General features: G+C 35.7%; 1 protein-coding gene across 9 annotated transcripts in view; it reads right to left on the reverse strand.

Moving 5' to 3' along the window:
• TRPS1 (transcriptional repressor GATA binding 1) overlaps nucleotides 1-19,084 on the reverse strand; it is a 250,406-nt gene extending 231,322 nt beyond the window's left edge. For 5 of the 9 annotated variants that reach the window (XM_032252294.1, XM_032252266.1, XM_032252220.1 and 2 more), the window contains exon 1: nucleotides 18,529-19,084. Coding sequence is in view for 3 of the 9 variants with exons in the window: in XM_032252201.1 (XP_032108092.1) it covers nucleotides 16,950-17,007 (58 nt within the window). In the remaining 6 variants the exon portion in view is untranslated. Of the gene's footprint in view, nucleotides 1-16,949; nucleotides 17,811-17,835; nucleotides 18,468-18,528 lie in introns of those variants that run through there. The other 4 variants (XM_032252201.1, XM_032252210.1, XM_032252285.1 and 1 more) reach the window with 4 other exon arrangements.
• Between the last annotated feature and the right edge of the window lie 3,713 nt (nucleotides 19,085-22,797).

Below are 22,797 nucleotides of genomic sequence, written 5' to 3' on the forward strand. Positions count from 1 at the left end.
TTCCTCTATTTCTGCAGTTAGCCAACAGGAGAGCTGGACAATCATATCAGGGATTATGAAATGGCAATAAAGAGATTTCTAAGCCACTAAGGCTACCAGAACAGCAGGTCTAAATTTCACCTACTCACTTTCAACCAAAAGTATGCACCCTTTCAGTTGTGGAAAAGTACAGAGGATTTTTAAAACCCCTACTTATTAACTAATATGTACTCTACAGTGAAATTGTTTCTACTGTTGTTTGCAAAATCCAAGCAGATATTACTTTTAAAAATCCAACTATCTCTTTCAAAGGATTTGTAAAGTTGCTCACAGACATAAGGTGACATCAGAAAAGCATGTTGGTATAATGCAATTAGCTAAGGTTTCTAGGAAGCTTTGTTTTGTTTTTAAGGAAGGACTAGGTAAGTGCAAGTCCTACAAGTAATGAACTGTCCTAGAAGCAAAGAAATTCATTAAATAGATCTCCTTGATTTCTCCTTCATGGTTCCACATCCGTACAGATTTGGGAATGCACAATAATAGCAAGGCTTAATTTTCCAGAGCTGTTTAAAGTAATATTTAGGTGCTTAACAGAGTTAAATGTTAAATCAAAGGGCCTTGCCAATTCTCAGATAAAATAATTTTTTTTGTTGTTTAAAAAAAAAGGTCTTAAACTTCAAAATTGTTCCCAGGCTTTTAAGATGAAATTAAAAGTGATTAGTAAAAATCAAACATTCAATGAAATCTCAGAGGCATTGTTGTTCCAACAGGAAAAATGTCTCAGTAGCTATTTTCAGTTATTACTTGATTGGCTATCTCTCAGGGAAACATGAATATTAAAAATGTTTGAGCAAAGAGGAGTCCACTATCCTCTCACTGCCATAAATCTGGGCATCTCAAAGCAACTTATGGTTATACTCAGCTCCTACTCATCATGTTAGATCTCCTGAGTCTAAATCACCCTTGCCTCCTCAGCATGCAAGCATTGGACCCACTTACAAGTAACTTTCATCCTGAAGCCAAGACATAAGCCATTGTCACCAAACATCACAACGCAACCTTTGGGCCTGAGAATATTCAACACATGCAAGCTAAAAAGGCACATTTCTGACTCATGACCTTAGAGCCTAACACCGTTATCCTCAATTAAGGACACATCATTTATCATCTTGCATCTCTGATTACTTCGTAGTGTCTCACATATAATACCAGTAAAGTACAAGACAGCCTTTGTTCTCCTTTTTCTATACTTTTCAAATGAATGCAGGCTTCCCTTTTGCCTCAGTTTCACTGACACTGTCTTACGTCACTAAATGACATTAATTGATAAAAGGAAGGATTTGAAAGCATACTACAAAATACAACATGCTACATTGCAACCAGCAGTATCCTACCTTACGTTAGGGCAAACATCAAGAAGCATCTGTAATGTATGCAATACCAGACAATCTTTTTATTTTCCTCTGAATCCTGACAAACCAATTTCACAATTTTCTCAGTACCTGAAAGTCTATGTTGCTGTCCAAAGTATTCTTCCCCTATGTTCCTATTTATTGCAACACTTTTGAGAACTACTGCATCCAAGGCATTTGTAAAGGGAACAAACATGAATTAAGTATGCTCTCACCCTCTTCAGGTTCATCATGCCCAGAAGCTTCTGGTATGAGCAATGCTAAAGCCGCACATAAATGGGAGCACAGAGCAGGGATGTTTAAACCTAAATGGGTATAAGTAGAAAGTTTCAGGAAGAAGAATATAGAAGGTAACAGACTGAGAAGCAGGTAGAATCCCTGTAGTTAAGGTTGCAGAGAAGGCATTTCATAAATAAGAAAGAATATGAACAAAGGTCAGTGTAAGAATATTCTAGGACTAGAAGGCACTATAGTAAGGATAGACTACATGATGTACTACAGATGGAACTGGTAAATTGGGGGCAAATTGAAGGGTCCTGAATGCCTAGTTAATGATGGTAAACAAGTTTCTTAGCAAGTACTTATGGAGGCTGAAGATCACTGATACTGGAACTCAAAACCAACTTAGCTCTAGAGGTGAAGGCTCTGGAGTTATTTCATTTGGATAAAAAGCTAAAAGCATAAAACCCTCCAAGAAAAGTGCAGCGATTAAGAGAAAATTCAATGACAGACTAGAACAAGTGTGGCAGAGATGCAGTGCCTGGAAGCCAAGCCAGAAGAGATACTCAAGAGAACGGTTGGCAGCATCCAAATCATCTGAGAGATGCAGTCAGATGGAAAGACCATTGGGGCTTGGCTTCCATGAGGCTACTGGTGACTTCAATACAGCAATGTCAACAAACAGAGGAGCCTTGGCAGATATTGCTTAGTTGAGAAATTGAAATTTACATGAAATGAAACCCAGATTCGGGCATTCAATCTTTTCTCCACTCCGAGGTTATTTTTATTTTTATGTCCGGGTAGGTTTATCTTATATCTGAAACAGAACAAACTCCGCATCTGACTTAAAAACATTCTAATTAATAAATCTCAACAAGCAACGTTTTAACTTTATGCTATGCCACTTGCAAGTTTAAATCCATCTGGAAATGAATAAAAAGTAGCCATTTGTTTTGTTTTACCTTGTCTTGTTCTAAACTTTCAAAGGAGCTAATTCAATATTTGTTGTTACCTAAAATCCATCCCCTGCTTAAAACCTAATCTATCTCTCAGCTTCATCAGCCATGTATAAGCTACAGATTTGCATTTTGACTTTTCCTAGATTCCAACAATGGTCCATAATCAATCTACAACTGGATTACAATCCAAATGGGTAGAAGATAATGCTATTTAACTATCTTCTATAAAATATCCACAACACTCTTTGTTCACAAATATGCCTCATGAGAACAAGTATAAAATAGTTTAAAGAATGTCTAAAAAAGACTTTTCCAAAATAGGAGACTACATTAGCACAGTTGTGATTCAGGGAAATTAAAATACAGTTAAATGGATACTGATTTATCAGGAAGGCAAATCCCTTTACAGGTGAAAATAAACATTAAAATACAGCAACTCATCTTATTTAAACCTTATCTGGATATCATCTTTTATAAAAACCAAAAAAAAGTAGTGCTCTCTGATAAACAAAGCCTAGAATAAGAGCCATTTTTCCTTATTTGGATCTTCAATGCCAAGCGTACATGGAAAGGTTCCAATCTCTCAAAGTCAAAGAAGAAAAGATATTTATATACAGGTGAAGAATCATGTAAAAAATAAATAACAAAATCATTAAGAAAAACTAGGGCTGATAAACACTGATAGGGCTTCCTTTGGTTCTATCAGGTATATAATGAATGATAAATTATAATTCACAGTCTGAGTGAAAAATAAACTTTGCTAAATAGAGGTAATGCCCACGGGACGAGAAGGAAAAAAACTAGATGATTATGTAATAACAATGGAAGTTTTCAGCCTTTCTTCATATAGTATGCTCACCACACCAAGAAAAAGATTTTACGTGGGATGATCAGCATAATAGTCAAAATGGTTCCTTAACTCATTTTAAAATTGCTTTTTAGTGTTAAAGATCATTCTATAACTTTCTGTTAATTGATTTCATCTGATGGAATAAGTAATATTATTTGCCACCAGCAAAATTTCATTTGAAAGGAAAAACTATTTATAAGCTATTTATAAAAGGCTTTTCACCTGAGAGAAACATTAAACAACCAAAGTTAAGAAAAAAAAAATTTTTAAATAAAAGCAAAAAGAGACAAGGCTGCAAGGCTGCCTTCTGGCTAAGAGACAGAGAGGAAAACCCATGCAAATGAAAGTACAATATATCTTCTTCGCCCTGAAATTTAGAGGATGAACTGGGTTCAAACACAGACCCTGGACCAATCCAGCCTTTTCCGTGGCCTGAACACACCTCCTCCAGCATTTCAAAGTCATTTCTGGAGCTATGCTCTGAAAGAGCTTGGGGATTGTCTTAGGTTCAACATTTTTCTCCATGGTATTTACCACAATTCTTTAAAACCCAGAGGTGGAAATGACAATAGCATTGGCATTGTAATGTGAATTTCACTTATGCAGGGGACATTCACCATTCAATCTATACAATGTAACAATTAGGTCTGAAAGATAGGAAACAAGGGATTTAAGTAAAATACTTCAGAAGTCTAAGAAGACAGGGAATTATTCCTGTATTTCCACTCCAACAAAGTAAATGATTAAAATTAGCTTAACTATAATCAATAAACATAAACTGCATCCATGTCATATGGTGGAGTCATGGCAAAAAAAATGGAAAGTTGATAAATTCTAAAAGAAAAATAGAGGTATTAAATGTATATTTTAAAATATTTTCACTCCATTTGAAGTTGAAATTTATCATTCAAAAGACAGGATTCATAAGAAAAGTATTTAAAATAAACGAGATTCTTTTTTTATTTTTCATTAGTTTTTTATAAATGCAGAGGAGTTTATGTAAAACACCACTTATGGGTTTCCAGCCACATTTTAATAACTAATTGCACATTTCAAGCCTGATCTCACAGATGCCGTCTACAGTTTTTCAACCTGCCAAGGGGACTATGGCTGTTATGAATAAAGAAATGTCCATTTCATGGAAGATTAAAAATATCCTTAATTCAAGTAGACTATTTTTTAAAATATTGGTCTCTATGTAGATAAATGTTAAAGCTGCTTTAAGTTAACTGGAAAAGAGTAATACAAACTAGCTCCTTATTAACGACCATTTTCATAACCAGTTTTTCAGTACCAATTAGATTTTGTCTAAATAAATCCAACATTTTATTACTAAGGTGTTTGAAAAAAAGCATTAAGCTTAGATTTTTTCGTACTAATTCTTTAACTTTCTGTGATAACTTATAAACATTCGATGCCCATATCTAAAGGTACTGGTAAAGAAATAATGTGACTATATCAACTGAGTCATTACATGATCATCAATTTCTCACTGCATCCTAACAAATGACATTTTAATTCTATTCTCATATCCATGTGCAAAAAGAAAAAGTAAAGATTAATGAATCTTAAATATTAGACAGATTTCCTCAGCAAACATCAAAATCATCTAGTGTTTTACATATCAATTAGGATGGTGAACAGACCCAAGTTCTAGTTCAGTCCTTTAACCAAGTAGGGGCAAGTCACTTTTATCTTCAGTTTTCTTGTTTATAAAATAAGATTATGCAAGAATGAATAGTAGCTCAAGTCCCTTCCATTACTCAGAATAAAAGATGACCCAATGGTTACTCTGATATACCTGAAATAAAGAAAAACAAAGAAATAAAACCAAACTTGAACAGCAGATTTTAGGCTGACCAGCTGAAGACAGTTCTGCCATTGAGAAAAGGAGTGTTTCCTTGGCCAGCGTCTATTTCTCCATAAACGAATGTTAGAAGAATCTCAAGCCTAAATCCGTATGTTTTTCCTTTTGTGGGAAGCTGAACATCGTACATTTTTGCACAATGTGTCCATAGCAGAATAGATAGTGGCCAGCTCTTACAGTGAAATCACAGAACTAAGAGAGTAATCTCAGAGACTACACCATTTACCCTACATCTGACTTCAGATAGGTGATTTAATTTATTCTTCCATTTATTTGTTTTTGTACATGGTTTTATTATTGTAACCTAATGAAACAAAATGTACATTCTATTAGGCTCTGAAAGCCAGCTAATATATTTACATGCTCTTTTGTCAGAAAAACAGTTGACCGATTATTTTTACAATGGTGTTTATGAAAATAAACCCTCACTTTCTCCCACATTAAGAAATGATAAAAGGAGCTATTGAATTTTTCATAATTTATCTGTATATAGAGGCTCTGAATTAAATAGAAAAACATCATCCTGCCTCTTCTATTGTATTCCAAATGGGTAAATTTTTAAAATTATACTTTCAAAATAACACATTAACATGATTCAAAGTCAGTATATTATCTTAATTACACAACACCAATGTGATTACATCGGACCAAACGTTTTGGCAAAATATTTGCCTAACATCACAGGAACCAAGCAAGGGGGTAGCTGGTTGAAATGCTCAAATTTCAACCAAACTATTGTTAAATACACTCTACTAGTAGTGGAAATAATAACCTCTCTCAGAATCAATTCCATTTTTCAGGGACTAGTATGGGTAATGCATTAGAGATACTAAGTTTGCAGTTTGGTATCTTAAATTTACTTAGGGCCCAATGCATGTATTCCTAATGAAAATGTTTTCTAATAGTATTCAAGATGTATGTGCAGAGCTGTTAGTTTATAGTAGCAGCTTATTTGTTTTTACATATAATTATAGTTTAAGAATGCTGATCATCTCAAGCAAAGCAGCTGAAAATACAAAAACAGCCCCCCAAAACAGAGAAAGTTTTCTTTATTCTAAAATGTCTTTACATTAGAATATGTCGGGTTGAAGTCTCCACTCTACATACAGATTTAAATTTAACCCTGTGTTTGGGCAGTACTTTAAATTTTCTTACCACTTTTAGAGAATTCCACAGAACTATCTTAAGCTAGTTTCAAGCCTGGTAAAAGTTATCAGGTCTTTTGTTTGCTTTTTCTTTTTCCTCCCATCAAATTTTCAGATATAAAATGCGTCATGTCTAAATGAGAAACAACTAAACATCATATTATTTTACATCATTCATAATTTTCAACTAATGACAAAGAATACTATATGATTTTCCAACATCTCTCTTTTTTGAAGTGAAAATGATTTATGAAAGGAGTTCCCTCTAACTACTCCTTAGAAATGACCAAAATATCTTATCACAAAAAGGTGTGACAGAAGAACTGAAATCACTGATCTATTAATTTCTGATGCATCAAAAAGCTTCTGGAAAAAACAACACAAGAGAAGAAAATACAAAATAATTGCAAAATTCATTTGTGTTTTATAAGAAATTACAAGGTTTCTATAATAAGAAAACCTTGAAAAGAAGTACTTTAAAAGAAAAAAACTAAACTAAGTATTTCAAAATCAATGGACTTCAAGTAATCCAAGAGAATTTGGAAAACATTTCTCTAAAAACTAATCCAGAACACAAAGTGTCAATTTGGAAATAATGGAAGCATATTTCGTTTTAAAAATCTAAAACTTTTTAAAGACAAAAATTCAAGCTAACATCCCAGTGATTAACTCTGGAACTGCTTAGCCAAAAACAACTTCGGCACTTAAAACATAAAACTGTCAATTTCCTCTGCTTGGAGACAAAACATACAAAAAGCAAACATTCACTGTTATATTTTCCTAGACATGAAAGATAGAACTAACTCTTATAAAAGGTGATCACTCCGAGTATTTCTACCTGATATGATATTCGTGTCATTGCTCCTAAAAATCAGTTACGAATTTTAAACCTCAGAGCTACTAGATGGCTACTATTCTAGTTTACATTACTCCCTAAACTTGACGGAAATACAATCATTTGTTGAACTACACTAACTCAACTCATAAATATGTTAAGCAGCCTGTGACTGATGTTATTGAATTTATAAGCTACCATAAGCAAGTAAACTCCTTACTATAGACCTCAAAGTGTTGATAACATGATACTTGGCATTCTGCTTCTTAGGAATTTAAAACATACTGATGGTGAGAATCTTTTAAGTATTCTTCTGCCCTAAATACAGAAAACATGACTTTCAAGCATCATTGATGATTGAATGGTCAAATTCATATTTATAAACCTGGAATAGAGAGTTTGGTGGAAGTACTACGTAACTAAAATTGACTTTTTTTAAAGCCAAAACTATGTCATAGTTAGTGCTTATAATTGTTTCAAAATTATACAACTTTATTTAATTCTATTCAGTGCATTTTCTCATAGAAATGGAATAGCAAACTCCTACTCAATAGCAAACAATCAAATTAAAACAAATCAAGTATGTAAGCTTCTTCCTCTTCTTAGACACTGCCCCCAAAATGGAAAAGTTATAAAGGTAGTTATAAATTAGTTATAAATCCTGAAGCTTACACGCTTTTCCACTGAGAAGGTAATTTCTTACTCCCCCAGAAAGTAAAATATTAGACCCCACACTGTGGGGGTGATGAGAGGACTAGAGGTTTGATAAAAAAGAAAAAATGATGATAAAGCAGGGCAGAATAAGCCAAAGGAAGCATGCTTGGTCTCAGCACAATTTTCTTTAGTATCCTAAAATCAATGACATCACGCAGCCTATGATCTCTGCTCACTCTTCTGCAAACCATTTAGAGGATTTTCAAAATGTAAGAATTCTAGTTGTGCTTCCAAATGCCAAATTAACATACAGGACCTTCCACTCCTAAAGGAAAGCAGCACAGTAGCACACCAGAAGCTAGAGAATGCTTTTCGTCACGCAAAGCCGGAACTGATGAGTGTGACCCCAATGGGGTTTATCTAAAATTCCCAAGTACAACAGGCAAAGTGGTCAAAGTTTTCTATGTCAGAGATATATAAATAAAGCCATATGCAGCAACCGTTCCTTATGTTATCATGGATTATACAGCATCCTAGTCCCCCTTCTGTTCAGATATATACAATCTCTCTTTTAAAGAAGGAACTGAAAATGTGAAAAATAAAAATGAGGGAAACTCTTAACACTAATATCTACCCCAGTTCTTCAGCTCTAATCATTATTGCTCTCATTTTCAAAATGTCAGTATTGCCAAGGATACACTGCATTGTTCAGGAAGTGAGAAGAACATGTATGTGCATAATTACATGCTAACGGTGGTATACTGAATTATTCTGGGAGTAAAGAGTACACGATGTACATAAATGTACACAAATACATGTAATGCTAAATACAAATATGTGTTACACTAAAGGTACACAAATATGTGTAACACTGAATACAAATATGTGTAACACTAAAGAGTTAAATGTTTGACACAGTGAAGATGCAAGATCATGTACACATATTTACGTATAAAATGTATACCTTATGATTTTTACTAATGACCTAAAATCTTCTTACTGACAGCTTTCTTAAAGCTTATCAAAGTGAAAAGAAAAGGTAAAATATGTCATAAATAATTAGGGCATTCCTTCAAAAGCATAAGCTGTCTTAAAAATCAGACTTTAAAAATAGAATAAACAGTAATGGGATAGAGTAAAATAGTTTATTGTAATTGAGATTTAGATGACAGTGAGTTTCTTACAGTAATTTACCACATCATACATCCAAAGAATGTAATGCAAATGCATTCTAAATACAAAGGAGAAACATGTCTTAGTGTTTGTTTATAAGTTCCAGAAAATAGTATTTCATATTTTTCAGTCCTTGAATGTATAACTGCTTACAGTGGCCACTTGTAGATAAATTGTTTTCTAGAATCTTCCTAAGTTTGCAGAACTGAAGAGCAAATATTGCAGTAATCTTTTAAAAAGATGTACTTCTAATATTAAGTTAAAGACAGCTTAATATCGTTCGTATTTTTCTATTTATAATTTAAATATATTTACTAACATAAAAATTCAGCAGCCAAATACAGGTGAAACATATGATTTTAAAAGACCTGAAAAGTTTACCAAAAAATAATTGATGCAGAATTATTAATAATACAACAAAGAGGTGAATATATATTGAAAAGTTTAGTAATATGGGCCTTGATTAAAATTAATATATATATGACCTGTCTTAACTTGGCATCAAAAAGCAAAGCAAAAACAAATGCAAAGCTTTCTTTTAGGAACTTTTATATGTTCAGAGCTACTTGACAGTATTGAGATAAAATAGGCTGGTGTATTTATTTCCACATCTTGCAAAGCTAAAGAAGATGTGCAGATAATGACATCACAGAGTAGACACAAGTAGGATTTGCTTTTTAATTTGTTTTGTCCATCATGCTCTCATTTCAGAACCAAAATTACTATTAAATTAACCCTCAAATAGGTGTTAGGATGCATTAAGTAATTAAAATGGGCATTACAAAGACTAAAGTCATTTCAAAAAATATGCAGTATGTTTAAATTCCATGTAGTACCTGTAATGTACAAACATTCTATGCAAGTGAGACTACAGATATCCTGCACGTACATGTACGCACTTAGTTAATATGAAGCCACAAATTCATATGTTGCACTTGTGCATAGCTCAGAGAAAAAAAGCTAAAACTAGACTAGTAATGCTTGATCCCTGTGCACATGAAGTATATCAAGTAATAGAGAAATTAGACTCCACAAACTAACTTCTCCCATATATTTTACACTATTTATAAACGTGTCTGATGTTCAATATGATACAGAGAAACTGAAATAGCAATTCACAAGAATTCACAAAAAGCCATATTGTAGTATTCAATTAGGAAGCGCATGTTATATTATGAATGTTTATTGCTTTGTAAGCTTTATACATTCTGTCCAAATTCTAGAAGTAAAAACAGCTCTGAAATCCTTTTGATCTTTCTTTTTCTACAGCTAAGATATTTTTAGTGTTTAAATAGCAGTTGTGGTCTTATCTATTGTCTTATACAGTACTGGATTCATTCCTGGTTACTATAACACTCAACTTAATAACTAATAATATTAATGTTTTTTTCAAGTGTGAGACATATAGAATAGATAATATAAATATGTTTAGTATTCTTTATGATACTATCCTACCCGTTATCAGGAATGCAAGTAATTAATAGATAAAGCTATTATTAATGTAAACAAGGGAACCATGCTCCCCTGAAAAAGAAACAAAGAAATGGAACATAAACTGTAGATACTTGTATATTTCCTTCTAACACTGTCTAGTATAGAAGACAAATAGCTAACGATAAATCATTTGTTTATTCATGCTAAATAAATTTAATATGTACATTAACTTCTGACTTACTTAAAAGTATATGGAATATTTTCCAGAACCTATTTGACTGTGTCAATTACCCTAGATACCAAAGTTGTTATATTGTGTTGCTTGATGAAATAGGACATAGAGCAACCCTCAAAACCAGTATTACAAGCCTGGCAAATAGCATCACAAATTTGGTGACGCACAGAATCCATCACCCTAGGGAAAAACGCATTGGGTCATAGTACAGAGTCTTTACATGTTCCATATTATTTCCACATAACGTTTTGAGATGGTAGAATTGTAAACAATCAAGTGGTAGCCCATAAAATGACATACTCACAGTCCTGTCCCTTAACTGCTCCTCTCAACAGAAATGCGACTTTTAAAAAATGACCTCAGATACATTTCTTAAAATACACTGAAAGGTGGCATTTTGATTTATAGTTTTTTTTTTCCTTTAAAAAAAATCCTTAGTAAATTCAAAGCAGATATAAGTATTATGATAACAATTGATTCATTATGTTTAAACTGCATACTCATTTCAAACTTTTAGACTTCATAATGTAGGTCATGTAACTCCTTAAAAGATTCACATTTCAAGCATAGAGTTAATAGTTTAGCATTCCAGATTTCATCATCAAGATGTGTCTAAGTAATATCTGCCTATATACATTCCATATATAAAATACATCTATTATAGCATGCACATGTATTGGCATTAATTCAAACATAGCAAAGCTATCGTAGATACTTCAAGCATTTCCAGGCAATTACACTGCTAGAACTTCTCTCATATTACAGGTATCCTATGACTAGCTACTAAAAGATTACACAAATCAAAATGTGTTACCTTTGTTCAAATAATGTTGCTGTTCATTATACAACAGAAAATGTTATCCTTAATCTCTCAGGAACCGAGATAGAGGTGGATTCTTGGAGCAGAAATGGTTCAGAATGGTTTGAAGAAAAACCGAAACATATTGTTTAAGTAAGCCTTAAGGGGAGGGGAGCATATGCGCAATTGATGGATTTTTTTTTTTTTTTTGGGTATCATCTTCCACAAAGCCTCCCACCAACCCCTCCCCACCACTTACCAGTAAACACTCTGCTGATATTAAGGGACTGCAGCTCTAAACAACTCCTTTTGCCTTCTTTCCTTGTTGCTAAACTATTACTTTTCTCTCAGTTTTGAAGTAACAAACAACATTCATTAAATAAAAATTTATTGACAGACGCAGCCATAACATGAAATAGATGTTTGAAAACTTTGTAATAAATGAAATTAATCTTGACTTACTCCAAGAAACTTTCACTATGCTGTTGTGAACAACATATAGATTAAGTTCCTGAAGTTTTTCCTAACAAATCTTTAACTAAAGGAGCCATGAGCAAAACAGGAATGTCTATTATTTGAACTAGAGTCTGTAACTCTCACAAGAAAAACTGAGAAATCTATCAAGTAAATCAAAACTGTCAAGTTTCTAAACAGAGAACACTTCAATGCCATGAATATGCGGAATGCTTTTTATGATCAATATAAATGCCTTAGACTATACTCCTCCCTGTGTGACACTTAATTTTCACTATGTATTATTCCTTAAATGAGCTCTAGGTAAGGAAGGAAAACAAAATCTATCAGGAACAATTTGGGTTAAAAGCAAAGTCCAGGACAAGTAAATATAAGACTTAAACCTCAGGAACAATCCACAGAAGAAATGTCCAGACAGTACTTAGTTCTGACCCAACAAATGGGGCAGAGGGCCCCATTTCTGGGTGGAGTATCTTTCCTCAAGGAAGGGAATACTAACACAAATCTTTTTGCCCCCTAAAAAGATTTTCCTACTTGCCAGCTTCTGAAGTTGCCCTGATGTCAATCAACATCACCAAGATGTCTCTTAACTGAAGAAAGCTCTGTTTGCCTGTGCAGTCAGAAAGAAAGAAATGACTATTTAATAATTAAAAAAAAAAAAGGACAGAAAAGAAATTAAAAATATTGCTTGATAATTAGGGTAAAAGATTATCTAAAATTGTAAGAAAAAAGGAGCTGCCCGTAGAAATGCACTGACCCTTAAAATTAGTGTTTTCAATCTAAAAATGTATTTTTGTAAAGTTTCACCTGGGCACGTAAAAATGATTAACATCACAAGTAAACTTCCACATTTTAGGTTCTTTCTAACAGGTGTCACATTCTTTATATAAACACATTCTTTGACCTGTGGCCATTGATAACCTTAATTAATTAATCTCAATTGAAACAAAAACAAATGGAGTTTTTTCTAAATAAGAAAGAAATAATGCAACACAAATACCCACCCTCCCCAAAACCCAAAAACTGTTTAAGTTACGGTAACCTGAAATGCACCAACCATCACAAAGAGCAATTGGAGAAATCCAGCAGTGCTCAGCAGGAAAGATTTTTAATAACAGATTGAAAAACAAGAATAAAAATAACTGCATCAACAGAGCCTTTCTTCCTCAGGCCACAAGCCCGTTCTTACTTGAACTTTTTTTTTTTTTAATGGCATTTTGGCCACTAAAACCAATCCAGAACATTATTAAAAGTTAAAAGCTACCAATTACTTCTGTCTGTTCTTTTAAAGCAAAGTTTGGCATTACGTCAGTTGGTTTAAAGAAAACAAGAAAGAGAGAGAGAAAGAGTAGGAGAGAAAGTTTCCTGCTTGTATAAACTAAACCACCAGGGAAGGTGTCTAGCCACTTGTAAAGAATTTACTGCAGGTTTTTTAAAAGCTAGAAACATTTTAAAAATTAAAAGTTTTTTTTATTATTATTTTTAGTGAAATACACTTAAGAACGACAAGTGTATCCTAATGTCTTCTTTGGGATGTCTTAATGTTATTTGTATTTCAGTTATAGCTTGGAATCAGAAAAATGACTTCAAACGATGCTACAAATTTGAAGTACATAGATAATTTCACCTTTAGTTTCGCTATTTGGATTTGTGCTCTTGGAAAAAGAAAAAAAAAAAAAAAAATGTAGTATAGCAAAAAGTAGACCGCTACAATAATAGCTACTATATGCTGCAGGGACCAGTCAAGTTTCTTCACCTAACTAATACTTAACAATTCAAATAGTTTTCACCTGTAGATCCCACTGCAGCTTCAAAGATTCCTTGAGCTCAAAGATCTCTTTCTAACCAAAGTCGAGTTCTACATTATTATGTCCATCAAAAAAGCAAACTTAAGGCCAAATTCAGTTCTCAGGAATAGGAGAATCACTGAGCACTGACAGCTCAAAAAGTGATCATAATAATAAAATTGAAAATATTATTTATAAAGGTCATAAATAATTAATAGAATATTTTATACAAACAAATGACATTAGCCCTACTTACATTGGAGGATAAATTTTAAAAAATAGTTATTTCCTCTGCAGCACTATTTGCTATTGAACAATGGTATAAAACAAGACTTGGTATTTCAGCATATTTACTTTAATCTACTGGTTACAGTTTTCAGGAGACAAATTATTTTTAAAATTACACTACAACAAACCTCTGCGTTAATTTTTTAATATAAATAATTGCAAAGTATGTTAGTATTTTCTATACATGACAAGTACTCTTAAATAATTAGATTAAATGTCTACTTGGCAAAGACTAGAGAAGAGCATCTTTATATCTAAGGGGAACTCAAAAATTCCATAAATCATAACTATTACAGTAACAAAGAATTCACTTATTTCTGTATAATAACAAAAGATAAATGTCGTTTTCACATAGATAAGCCATCAAAGTAAAAACAAGTCTACATATGTTGTCATTAATTTCTCAAAACTTCAACAAATAGTAAAATAAGGATGATAAATGAGTAAACAAGACTCAGAATTAGTTATCAATGATATTAGTAGTTATCATCAGCAAAAGAGGGAGAAAAAGAAACCTATTACCTGAAAGCTTGACCTAACAAGGATGAACAACAAAAAACGAGCCCATAAATCTTCCCTTTTTTTTAAATCAAATTGATTGTAACTTGTGAGCTTCAGTATTTGGGACAGAACTGTCTGAGTTTATAGTTTTCTATGCCTGCTAAAAACAGATGCAGACTACCACACTAGCTGTCCTGCGGAAACTAAATTAAGGAAAGGCAAATACCAAGTGGAAAGTTGTCAGCCTGTTGAATGAATGGCTTCATTTTACACACCAGAGAAATCTTAATAAGAATATGTTTTAATGTAAGCCAGTCATTTTAAGTTCATCCCTTATTACAAAAATAATTTTTCCTTTAAATCAATTATAGCCACCTGCCCATAACTTTCTTAAAGTCTACTTTGTTTTACGCACAATAGCATAGTGTTGTACATTATCGCTGCTATCAAAAGAAGAACTGAAGTTAAAATAGAATTATTTTACAACATTTGTGTTGTGAAAAATATTTAAAGTCCAGTTATCAGTATTTATTCCAATTTCAAATGTGAAATGGAGTTCTAGCTCAGAAACAATTTGCTGTAAGTCCTCTGAAAACTTTCAGTTATGCTTATTTACTTCAACAAAGAAGACAAGAGTTTATAAAAATCTACACTCTTTGGTTTGCTTTCTTAATAAAAATGTACAGATCATTAATCACATATTGTGGTTTGTATCTCTGTACATACATATACATATACATCTAATAATAGTAGTGATAATAGAACTATCACTGAAATACCAGAATCGTAAAAGCTGCTTTTCTACAGATGCATTCATTCCCCTGTTCTAAAGGTTTTCCCTATGAATGAAGATTTCCTTATAAGAAAGATCTATATGATGTAAATCAGAATAAACTCAGGAGTGGTAGGTGACTTAAACAATCCTGAAAATATGGTAGTAGTATGTGTAGCTCACTTAGGATTAGCACACCGATTCAGATCCTAAACTGGTTTTCGAACACGTATGCAGAAAGCTTTATAAAATCATTTAAAATATTAGTGATCAAAATCCTAAACTCTAAACTCAGCTCAGACTTCACAGCTACTATGACACTCTTCTCCTTCCTTTAATGTCACCTTTAAGAAACAAAGGACAAAACCTAAACAGCAGCACAGACCCTTACAGCATCTAGAACTCAAAGGAGTGGCAAACTTTGTGTTAGTAACTTGCTATGTTCCACCACTTATTCAAAAAGCGTTAAACTTAGCTATTATGTGTGCATAAGCAGTGCACACATATATATCCTGACATCTAACATACATATCAGGAAGCCATAAACATCAGCTCGCCCGTATAAATAATACTTTGCCAACAGAGTACTAATGAAGCTTCTGAAGGCCTCACATTTAGAGAAATCAAATTACAACATTGGCATTAAGACTCTATTTCCCCCTCAGGAGTTTTATTTTCACGTTATTAACATCCAGAAATAATCGTCAAACTTTAGATGTTAGTAGCCCTGCATATTAAAACTGAATCCAGAGATGTTTTTATCCAAAGGTATAGCTTTAAAAGGAAGTTATGAAATCCAAGGAGAGAGAAACTCTAAGAATATATTTGACTTGTTAAGATTAAGCACATCATTAATAAACTTTCACTTAAAGGTAAAAAAAAAATCCTCAAAATGTTGGTATCATTTCCAGACTGTCCTGTCAGCATCATAACTTACAGGAAACGCTTCATCTTCCCAAACAAACCCTGTATTTATTCACAACCCTGGCATACTTGGGGAAAGAAAAAAAAAAGCCCACACGATTTTAGATCCTGTTTGCTTTTTTACGTTAACTGGTGGAATATCTGAGAGAGCCTTCTAAGCAAATGAGCGGCATGTAAAACTTCACAACAGTGAGTTCAGAAACTTTCATTCTCATTTTGTCCACGTCAAGAACTGGCTGCCCGCATGACTTTCCTTTGCTGTCCCTTGCATTTTTAACTCTGGCAGCCTTTTCTAAATGATCAACTTTTTCTAAAACCAGCAGGAAAGTAACATGATGCCAGCAAGATCCATAGGTTTTAGCTTCAGAGCTGGAGGACTTTGAAGAATTGTTGGAAGGCTCCTATTTTATTTTTGCTTTGAACAATCAAGTTTTAGCCAACAACCAGGCCTAGAGTTATCATTTCTTTGTAATTTTGTCTCAGGCCCTATCTGTATTTTTCTTTTGTACTTATTATCTCTCCCAGACCCTTTCCTGTTCACCTGGTGCGTTTACAAAAGTTCAATGAAGCTACAAAAGTTCAATGAATAGGCCTAACTTGACTCAGATTTAACTTCTCCGCTGAGCTTCTCACTTCACTTACCTCGCTTAAACTCTAGCCGTGATTTTCCAAAATGGGATAAGAATGAATATTCTATCATAATTTAGAGTCATCATTAAGATCCATGGCTTACTCAAGAACTTTCAAAGCATCAATTCTGAGGCCTAAAAAGATAGAGGGAAGTAAAGCAGGTCCTAAAATTTAATAAGTCCAAGATTCCCTCTGAAACCCACCAGTCCTTCTCACCCCCTAACTTAAATTGCTTTAGAGTCCTGGGCCCATAAAACAGTTACTGACTTCCCTAAGGAAAGGGGGAAACACCACCATCTCCGACAGGTACTAACAGAAAAGCTTTCCCAGCCACAGAACAGCTCTGCACTTCAAACAGCTCCCACCTCCGCCTCACCCTCAAATTATTCATGGGGTCCTATTATCCTGGAGTTATTTGGAGGGACAGGGGTGTTTGCCTTTGCCATTCAAGGATGCGTTTCTCTAGATCCCAAACAGGAACTAGACAGAAGGCAAAAGCGTCTGTCCGCCTGGATGTCCCACTGCTGTCAGGCATTTAATCACCGGCCAGTGTCCCCTGACCCGCGCGACACATGGCGCATCAACCGCACCGCAGAGGAAGTCTGCCCTTTCCTCAGCCCCTACGGAAGCGTCCGGGCTGCAAGGCCCTGCCACATGGTACCGACAGGGCACAGACCCCTCGGCCAAGCTGTCCTGGGCCGCTCTGAGGCGGGTGCACCAAGGGATGCGACACCCGCCTTCTCCAGCCCAGCTGGGCCTTTAAGGGAAAAAAGTTTGAAGCCTGCCTTTGCAAACTCTTCAAAGCCAAAGGCAGTCCTGTGCTGTTTCCCCACTTTGGGGACCACACGGAGGCCCCTCTCTGAGACCCTCCCGACCCTCCCGAGTTCGCCCAACTTACTACTCTGCATGCTGGTGGCTAGACTGCGCCCCGCTTGTCAGGAGCCCCCAGAAAACTTGCAGTGGCGGCGGCGGCGGCGGCGGCCCCTCGGGTCCAGCCACCTCCAGCTCCTCCGCTGCGCCCGGTAGGAGAGAATTAAAATCAGCCAGAAAGAGACAGCGAGGGGGAGTGGGGCCGTGAGGGGGAGGGGGCACCGGCCTGAAACTTCTTTTTTTGGCAAATGGGGATTTGTTTTTCCTCCTCCCCGGCGGCTGAACTTGACCCTGCTGACTCCAGGGGCTACTGCAGTTTGAAGTCGCTGGTTTCCAAGGCTCGGATGCCTCAGACCCACAAAAAGGAGGAGAGGAAGGGGGGAAAACGGAGCAGAAGAGAAGAAAGAAAGAAAAGAAATCACACGCGCAAAAAGGAAGAAAGAAAATGCATGTGAAACCCGAGAAGCCTGCGCTTGGCTTTCTGCACACTCTCCCTCGGCTTTTTTTTTTTTTTTTTTTTTTTTTTTTTTTTTTTTTTTTTTCAAAGAAAGTCACTTTTAATTCCCAGGGCTCCCCGCTCGCGATCGCCCACATTTTGCGCACACACGAGCGGGCGCTGCACTCGCGTCGCGGCGCTCCGGGCCCGGCCGAGGGGAGCCCGCGCCCCCCGCGCCCCCCGCGGCCTCCGGCCCCGCGGCCCGCCCGGGCCTCCCCTCCTTACCTGTTGATTAATCGTCAAGAACACCCTCGGCAGCCCGAAAGATGGTGGCGCGGCGGCCAAAGCCATGAACCGTCTTCTGTTGTTTGCAGAGTTGATCTTGGATTATTTTTTGGGGGGGGGAGAGAAAAAGGTCTTTCCTGCCTCCCCCCCTTCCTCTCCCTCCCCCCCTAATTAAAAAAAAAGAGAGAGAGAGAGAGAGAAAGAGAGAGAGAAAGAGAAAGGAAATAGAGCAAGGATGTGCCCGGTGCCGGGTGGGAGAGGGGAGGGGGTGTTGTTTTTTGTTTAAAAAAAAAAAAAGAAAAGAAAAGAAATAGGAAGGCGAGAGAGCGATCGAGAGGACGCGAGGTCTGGAGAAACGAGCAGCACCAAAAAAGAGGACGCTAGAGATTGCAGTGAGATCGGGTCTTTATCAGAAATGTTATCGCTTGTCAGGACCTCAGTCTCCGCGCATTACGTCAGTTTCAAGACACCAACACTATTAATATCAAAGGAGCCTTCGCGGAGGAAAGCGCCACCCCAGACCGAGCTCTCCCTTAAAGAGACAGCGCGCGTCCCCGCGCCGCCGCCGCCGCCCCGCCCGGCCCCGAGCACCCGCCGCCGCCGCCGCCCGCCGGGACCGGCCCCGGCCGCGGCGAGCCGGCTGCGCGAGAACTTCGCCCGAGTCGGAGCGCCGCAAATGAGAGCGGCGCGGTGCAGCGACCCGGCTACCTTCCCGCCCCGCCTCTCCCCCTCCTCCCTCCCCCACCTCCCGTCTGCGAACGTGCGGGCTGGAAAAGGAGGAAAAATCCGAACGCGTTAGGAAGGCTGTGATAAAGACGAGGACTTACCTTGGGGGAGTTGGGGGGCAGGTGGGGGGCCGTGCGTGACCGCCCCACCGACGTTCCCCAGGCACTCAGAGATGCTCCCAGAAACAATCACAAGAACTCCCAAAGTCCTTTTACCTTTCCGTGGCTACTTTCCCTTCCCTCTCCCAATTAAAGGACGCAGGATGTGTGTCTGTGCGTGTGCGCCCCCTCCCCCGCCCTTTATCTGTGGCAAGAAGTCTTAGGACACCTAGTTGGTGATCAGCGTTTCCCATGCTTTTCATGGCAAGAAGGCTTCAGGAGAACAACTTGAACTCTATCCTGAGTTGGAGAAGTGCGGACTGGGGTTGCTATGGTTTTCTGAGCTAAAGAGAAGCCAGAAACTCAATGGGTGCTTTAAGGGGGTACCACAAAATAGACAAAATGGGAACATTTTTCAAATGCCGCAAGATTAATACGTGCAGTTTGGGGTTTTAGTAGCAGATAAGGAACTCTGAATTAAGCGTGACATTCTTTTTTACCTACTTCACATCTCCATATACTCTCATTGTTAAGAGAAATTGCCTCAACATAAAGTTCACTGGATTGAGCTTTTTTTTGCTTTTTTTTTTTTTTTTTTTTTTTTGACTTCTAAAGATTAACAATGCATAAAACATTACCATGACAGGATTCAAAGTATAGTAGGTGTTAAAAACTAAGTAAACATTTCTTGGGCGTTTGGACTTCATTTTCTTCAGTTGGGTGACTTTAAGTGGCATGTTTTTCCTCTGCTGAAAGTCAGTTTAAAGTAATTTTGTACTAAAAGGAGAAACATCTTTCCTTTTCCAAACTACAAAATGATTAAAATTAGAGTTTTAGAGAGGTACAATCATGAACCTGAGAGCCGAAGATGAAGTAATTTCCTCCAAAATATTTTTCACTTAATGATTCTTGCATCTTTTTAGAGAAAAGATGGGTATATTTTCCAAACATACTATTATCAGAAGTGAAAAAGCCAATCACATTAAAAAATTAAAACTGAAGCAGGTGCTTTTAGAACCTTACTCTTTTTTTCTCTATGGTCTTTATTTAATATACCTAGTCAAGCAGATACGTGATTTTTTTTGTAGCACATTTATTCCAGAAGTATTTTGGTACCGTTTCCCATACACTCTTTATGAGTAGAAAAGCAATAATTCTTTTGCAATAGAGAAACTAGTCAGGTGAAAAAGTAGTCAAAATACAGTTTCACAATGAAGCAAACAATATATTCCCTAAAGGAGAGAGAAGACAATGAACCTCATATGCTTGGAGTTATTCATATGTTATCATCCATTGAAATTAATTTGGGAACAGAGTTAGATTTATATATAGTCCTGTATGCAGGGAAAATTAATATCAAAATCTTCAGTAAATCTCATAGTCAGCTACTAATGACCACCTGCATATTTCCACACTGGAGTCATTTAATACTGTCCACCACCAATTTCCACTGTAAAAAGTATTCATATATTAAATATAGACCTTTTATTTTCTTTTTTTAAGCCATAAATTAACTTGCCGACTTTTATGGAAATATGCACGGCACAGTGAGAAGCATTTTTATTAAAGGAGAAAAATAAGGATCTGAGTGAAACATTCTTTGGCCATGACTAACTAAAAATATTAAATAAATTTTGAAATATATATTCAAATAGTCAGACTGTCTGTATTTAAAGGGTTAATATCACCTAAAACTGCTGAAGCTGGTATCTAATTGATAAAATCTGGGGCTATAGCATCTTAGCAAAGTTAAATAGTACAATTTATCACAAGGATTAGGCCCCTAATCTCCCTCTGCTCCCCAAGATTTAAATGACATTTTAAAAGGGGAAGTGATCTTCCTCTCCATCACCCACAAATCTAAGGCAATCATCAAGACTGTAAATTTATTCACACGAAACAATCATTGATTAAATTGGTTAAAAAAAAATGAAATTACATGCTTTTGCAAGCACAAAGCCCTTGAGATGGCTGGTGTTTTTCCACCTGTAATAATACAAAATTTGACCATTAAGTGTACCCAAAATTACATATTATATGAAAAGTTAAAGCCAAAGGTCTCAGGGTGAATTATGTCTTTTAATTGAAAGGATAAAGTTACACTTCAGGTACTGAAGCCAACAAATTCATGGTCACTTAAAAATTTAATGAATGAAGTTTCACGGACTCAATCTTGCTGAAGTTTTCCTGAGAAATGAAGAATCTCTTCACGTTACTTTTTGTATTTCAAGTTAGAGTAGAGCAGATCAAACTGCTGTCTGTATCAATTCATTTACATTAACCACAAAGGATCTGTAGAGAACTTAATAAAGCACAAATATTTTTGTAAACTTTTTTAAGCAAATTATTTATTTATGAAATAATTTATGAAGAAAATTTTTACCTTATGCTTTAGATATACTACATGTGCTCTTGATTGACCCAATATGTTTAAGCTCAAAGGCCCTCATAGCATTTTTTAATTCTAGTAGGAATATTTCAAAACAACCAACTAATACATGAGGTCATAATTGTTTGACAGTTGTTTTTAATATATAAAATAAGTTACGTATATTGTTTTCCTTGAAATGTTTGTTGATTTGTTTTTCTAGGCCTGACATTTGCAAGGCAGAAACTGAATTAGGAGAAATATTAAAGATTTATTTACATTTAATACCTTCTGCTGTCAAACATATGCAAAACTCTTAAAACTATTCTCTTATTTGCAACACATTTCTGAACAATGAGGACTGGATGTTAAAATGACAACCTCTGCTTTTATAGGACACACCAGAAAATAAAGGCATTATTAAGAGAAAGAAAAAAGCAAACAAAAGCAGCAAATTTTAATTAAAATAATGTCCTTATAATCTTTCATAATTTCTTGAATTATGGAATCTTCTCTCTTGGATGTAGCACTGATGAAACAGTTCCTCAAGCTGTATTATTAATGCATATTATTTATCAAAATGACATAATATACTTTTTCTGTTTTATTATTTAAATATTCTTTTTCCCCCTTTTCTTGTAGTTTATTCAGCAGAGATACAAAGAGGGATTAGTAGTTGAGCACAAGCGTACGTGTTTTACATTTTCAGCCTTTTAGTGTACTACTTACTTACAGTTCCAGTGCCTGTAATCATACCTGATGGAACACGTATTTCAGAAATGTAATCCAACTGTTTACCCTAACACGTCATAAATTGCAATTCCTGTTAGAAACCTCAAAGATTGACAACCCTTGGTCCTAAATGCCGACTGCTTTAACATATACTATCAAGAAAACATTTATGTATTATTTGCTTTCTAGTTAGTCCTACCTCATATGAAATGGAAGACCATTTGCCTTCCAGCATATCAAAAGCAATTATGGAAATACTCTGCCTTCCTTCATGGTAACACCTGAGGGAAGAGAGGCATTATCAGAGAGGAGCTACCCTGAGTCTATTTCTTCCCACAATCACTC

Source organism: Sapajus apella, unplaced genomic scaffold, assembly GCF_009761245.1.
Source record: "Sapajus apella isolate SASKATOON/1434 unplaced genomic scaffold, GSC_monkey_1.0 scaffold3, whole genome shotgun sequence".
NCBI classification, from domain to species: domain Eukaryota; kingdom Metazoa; phylum Chordata; class Mammalia; order Primates; family Cebidae; genus Sapajus; species Sapajus apella.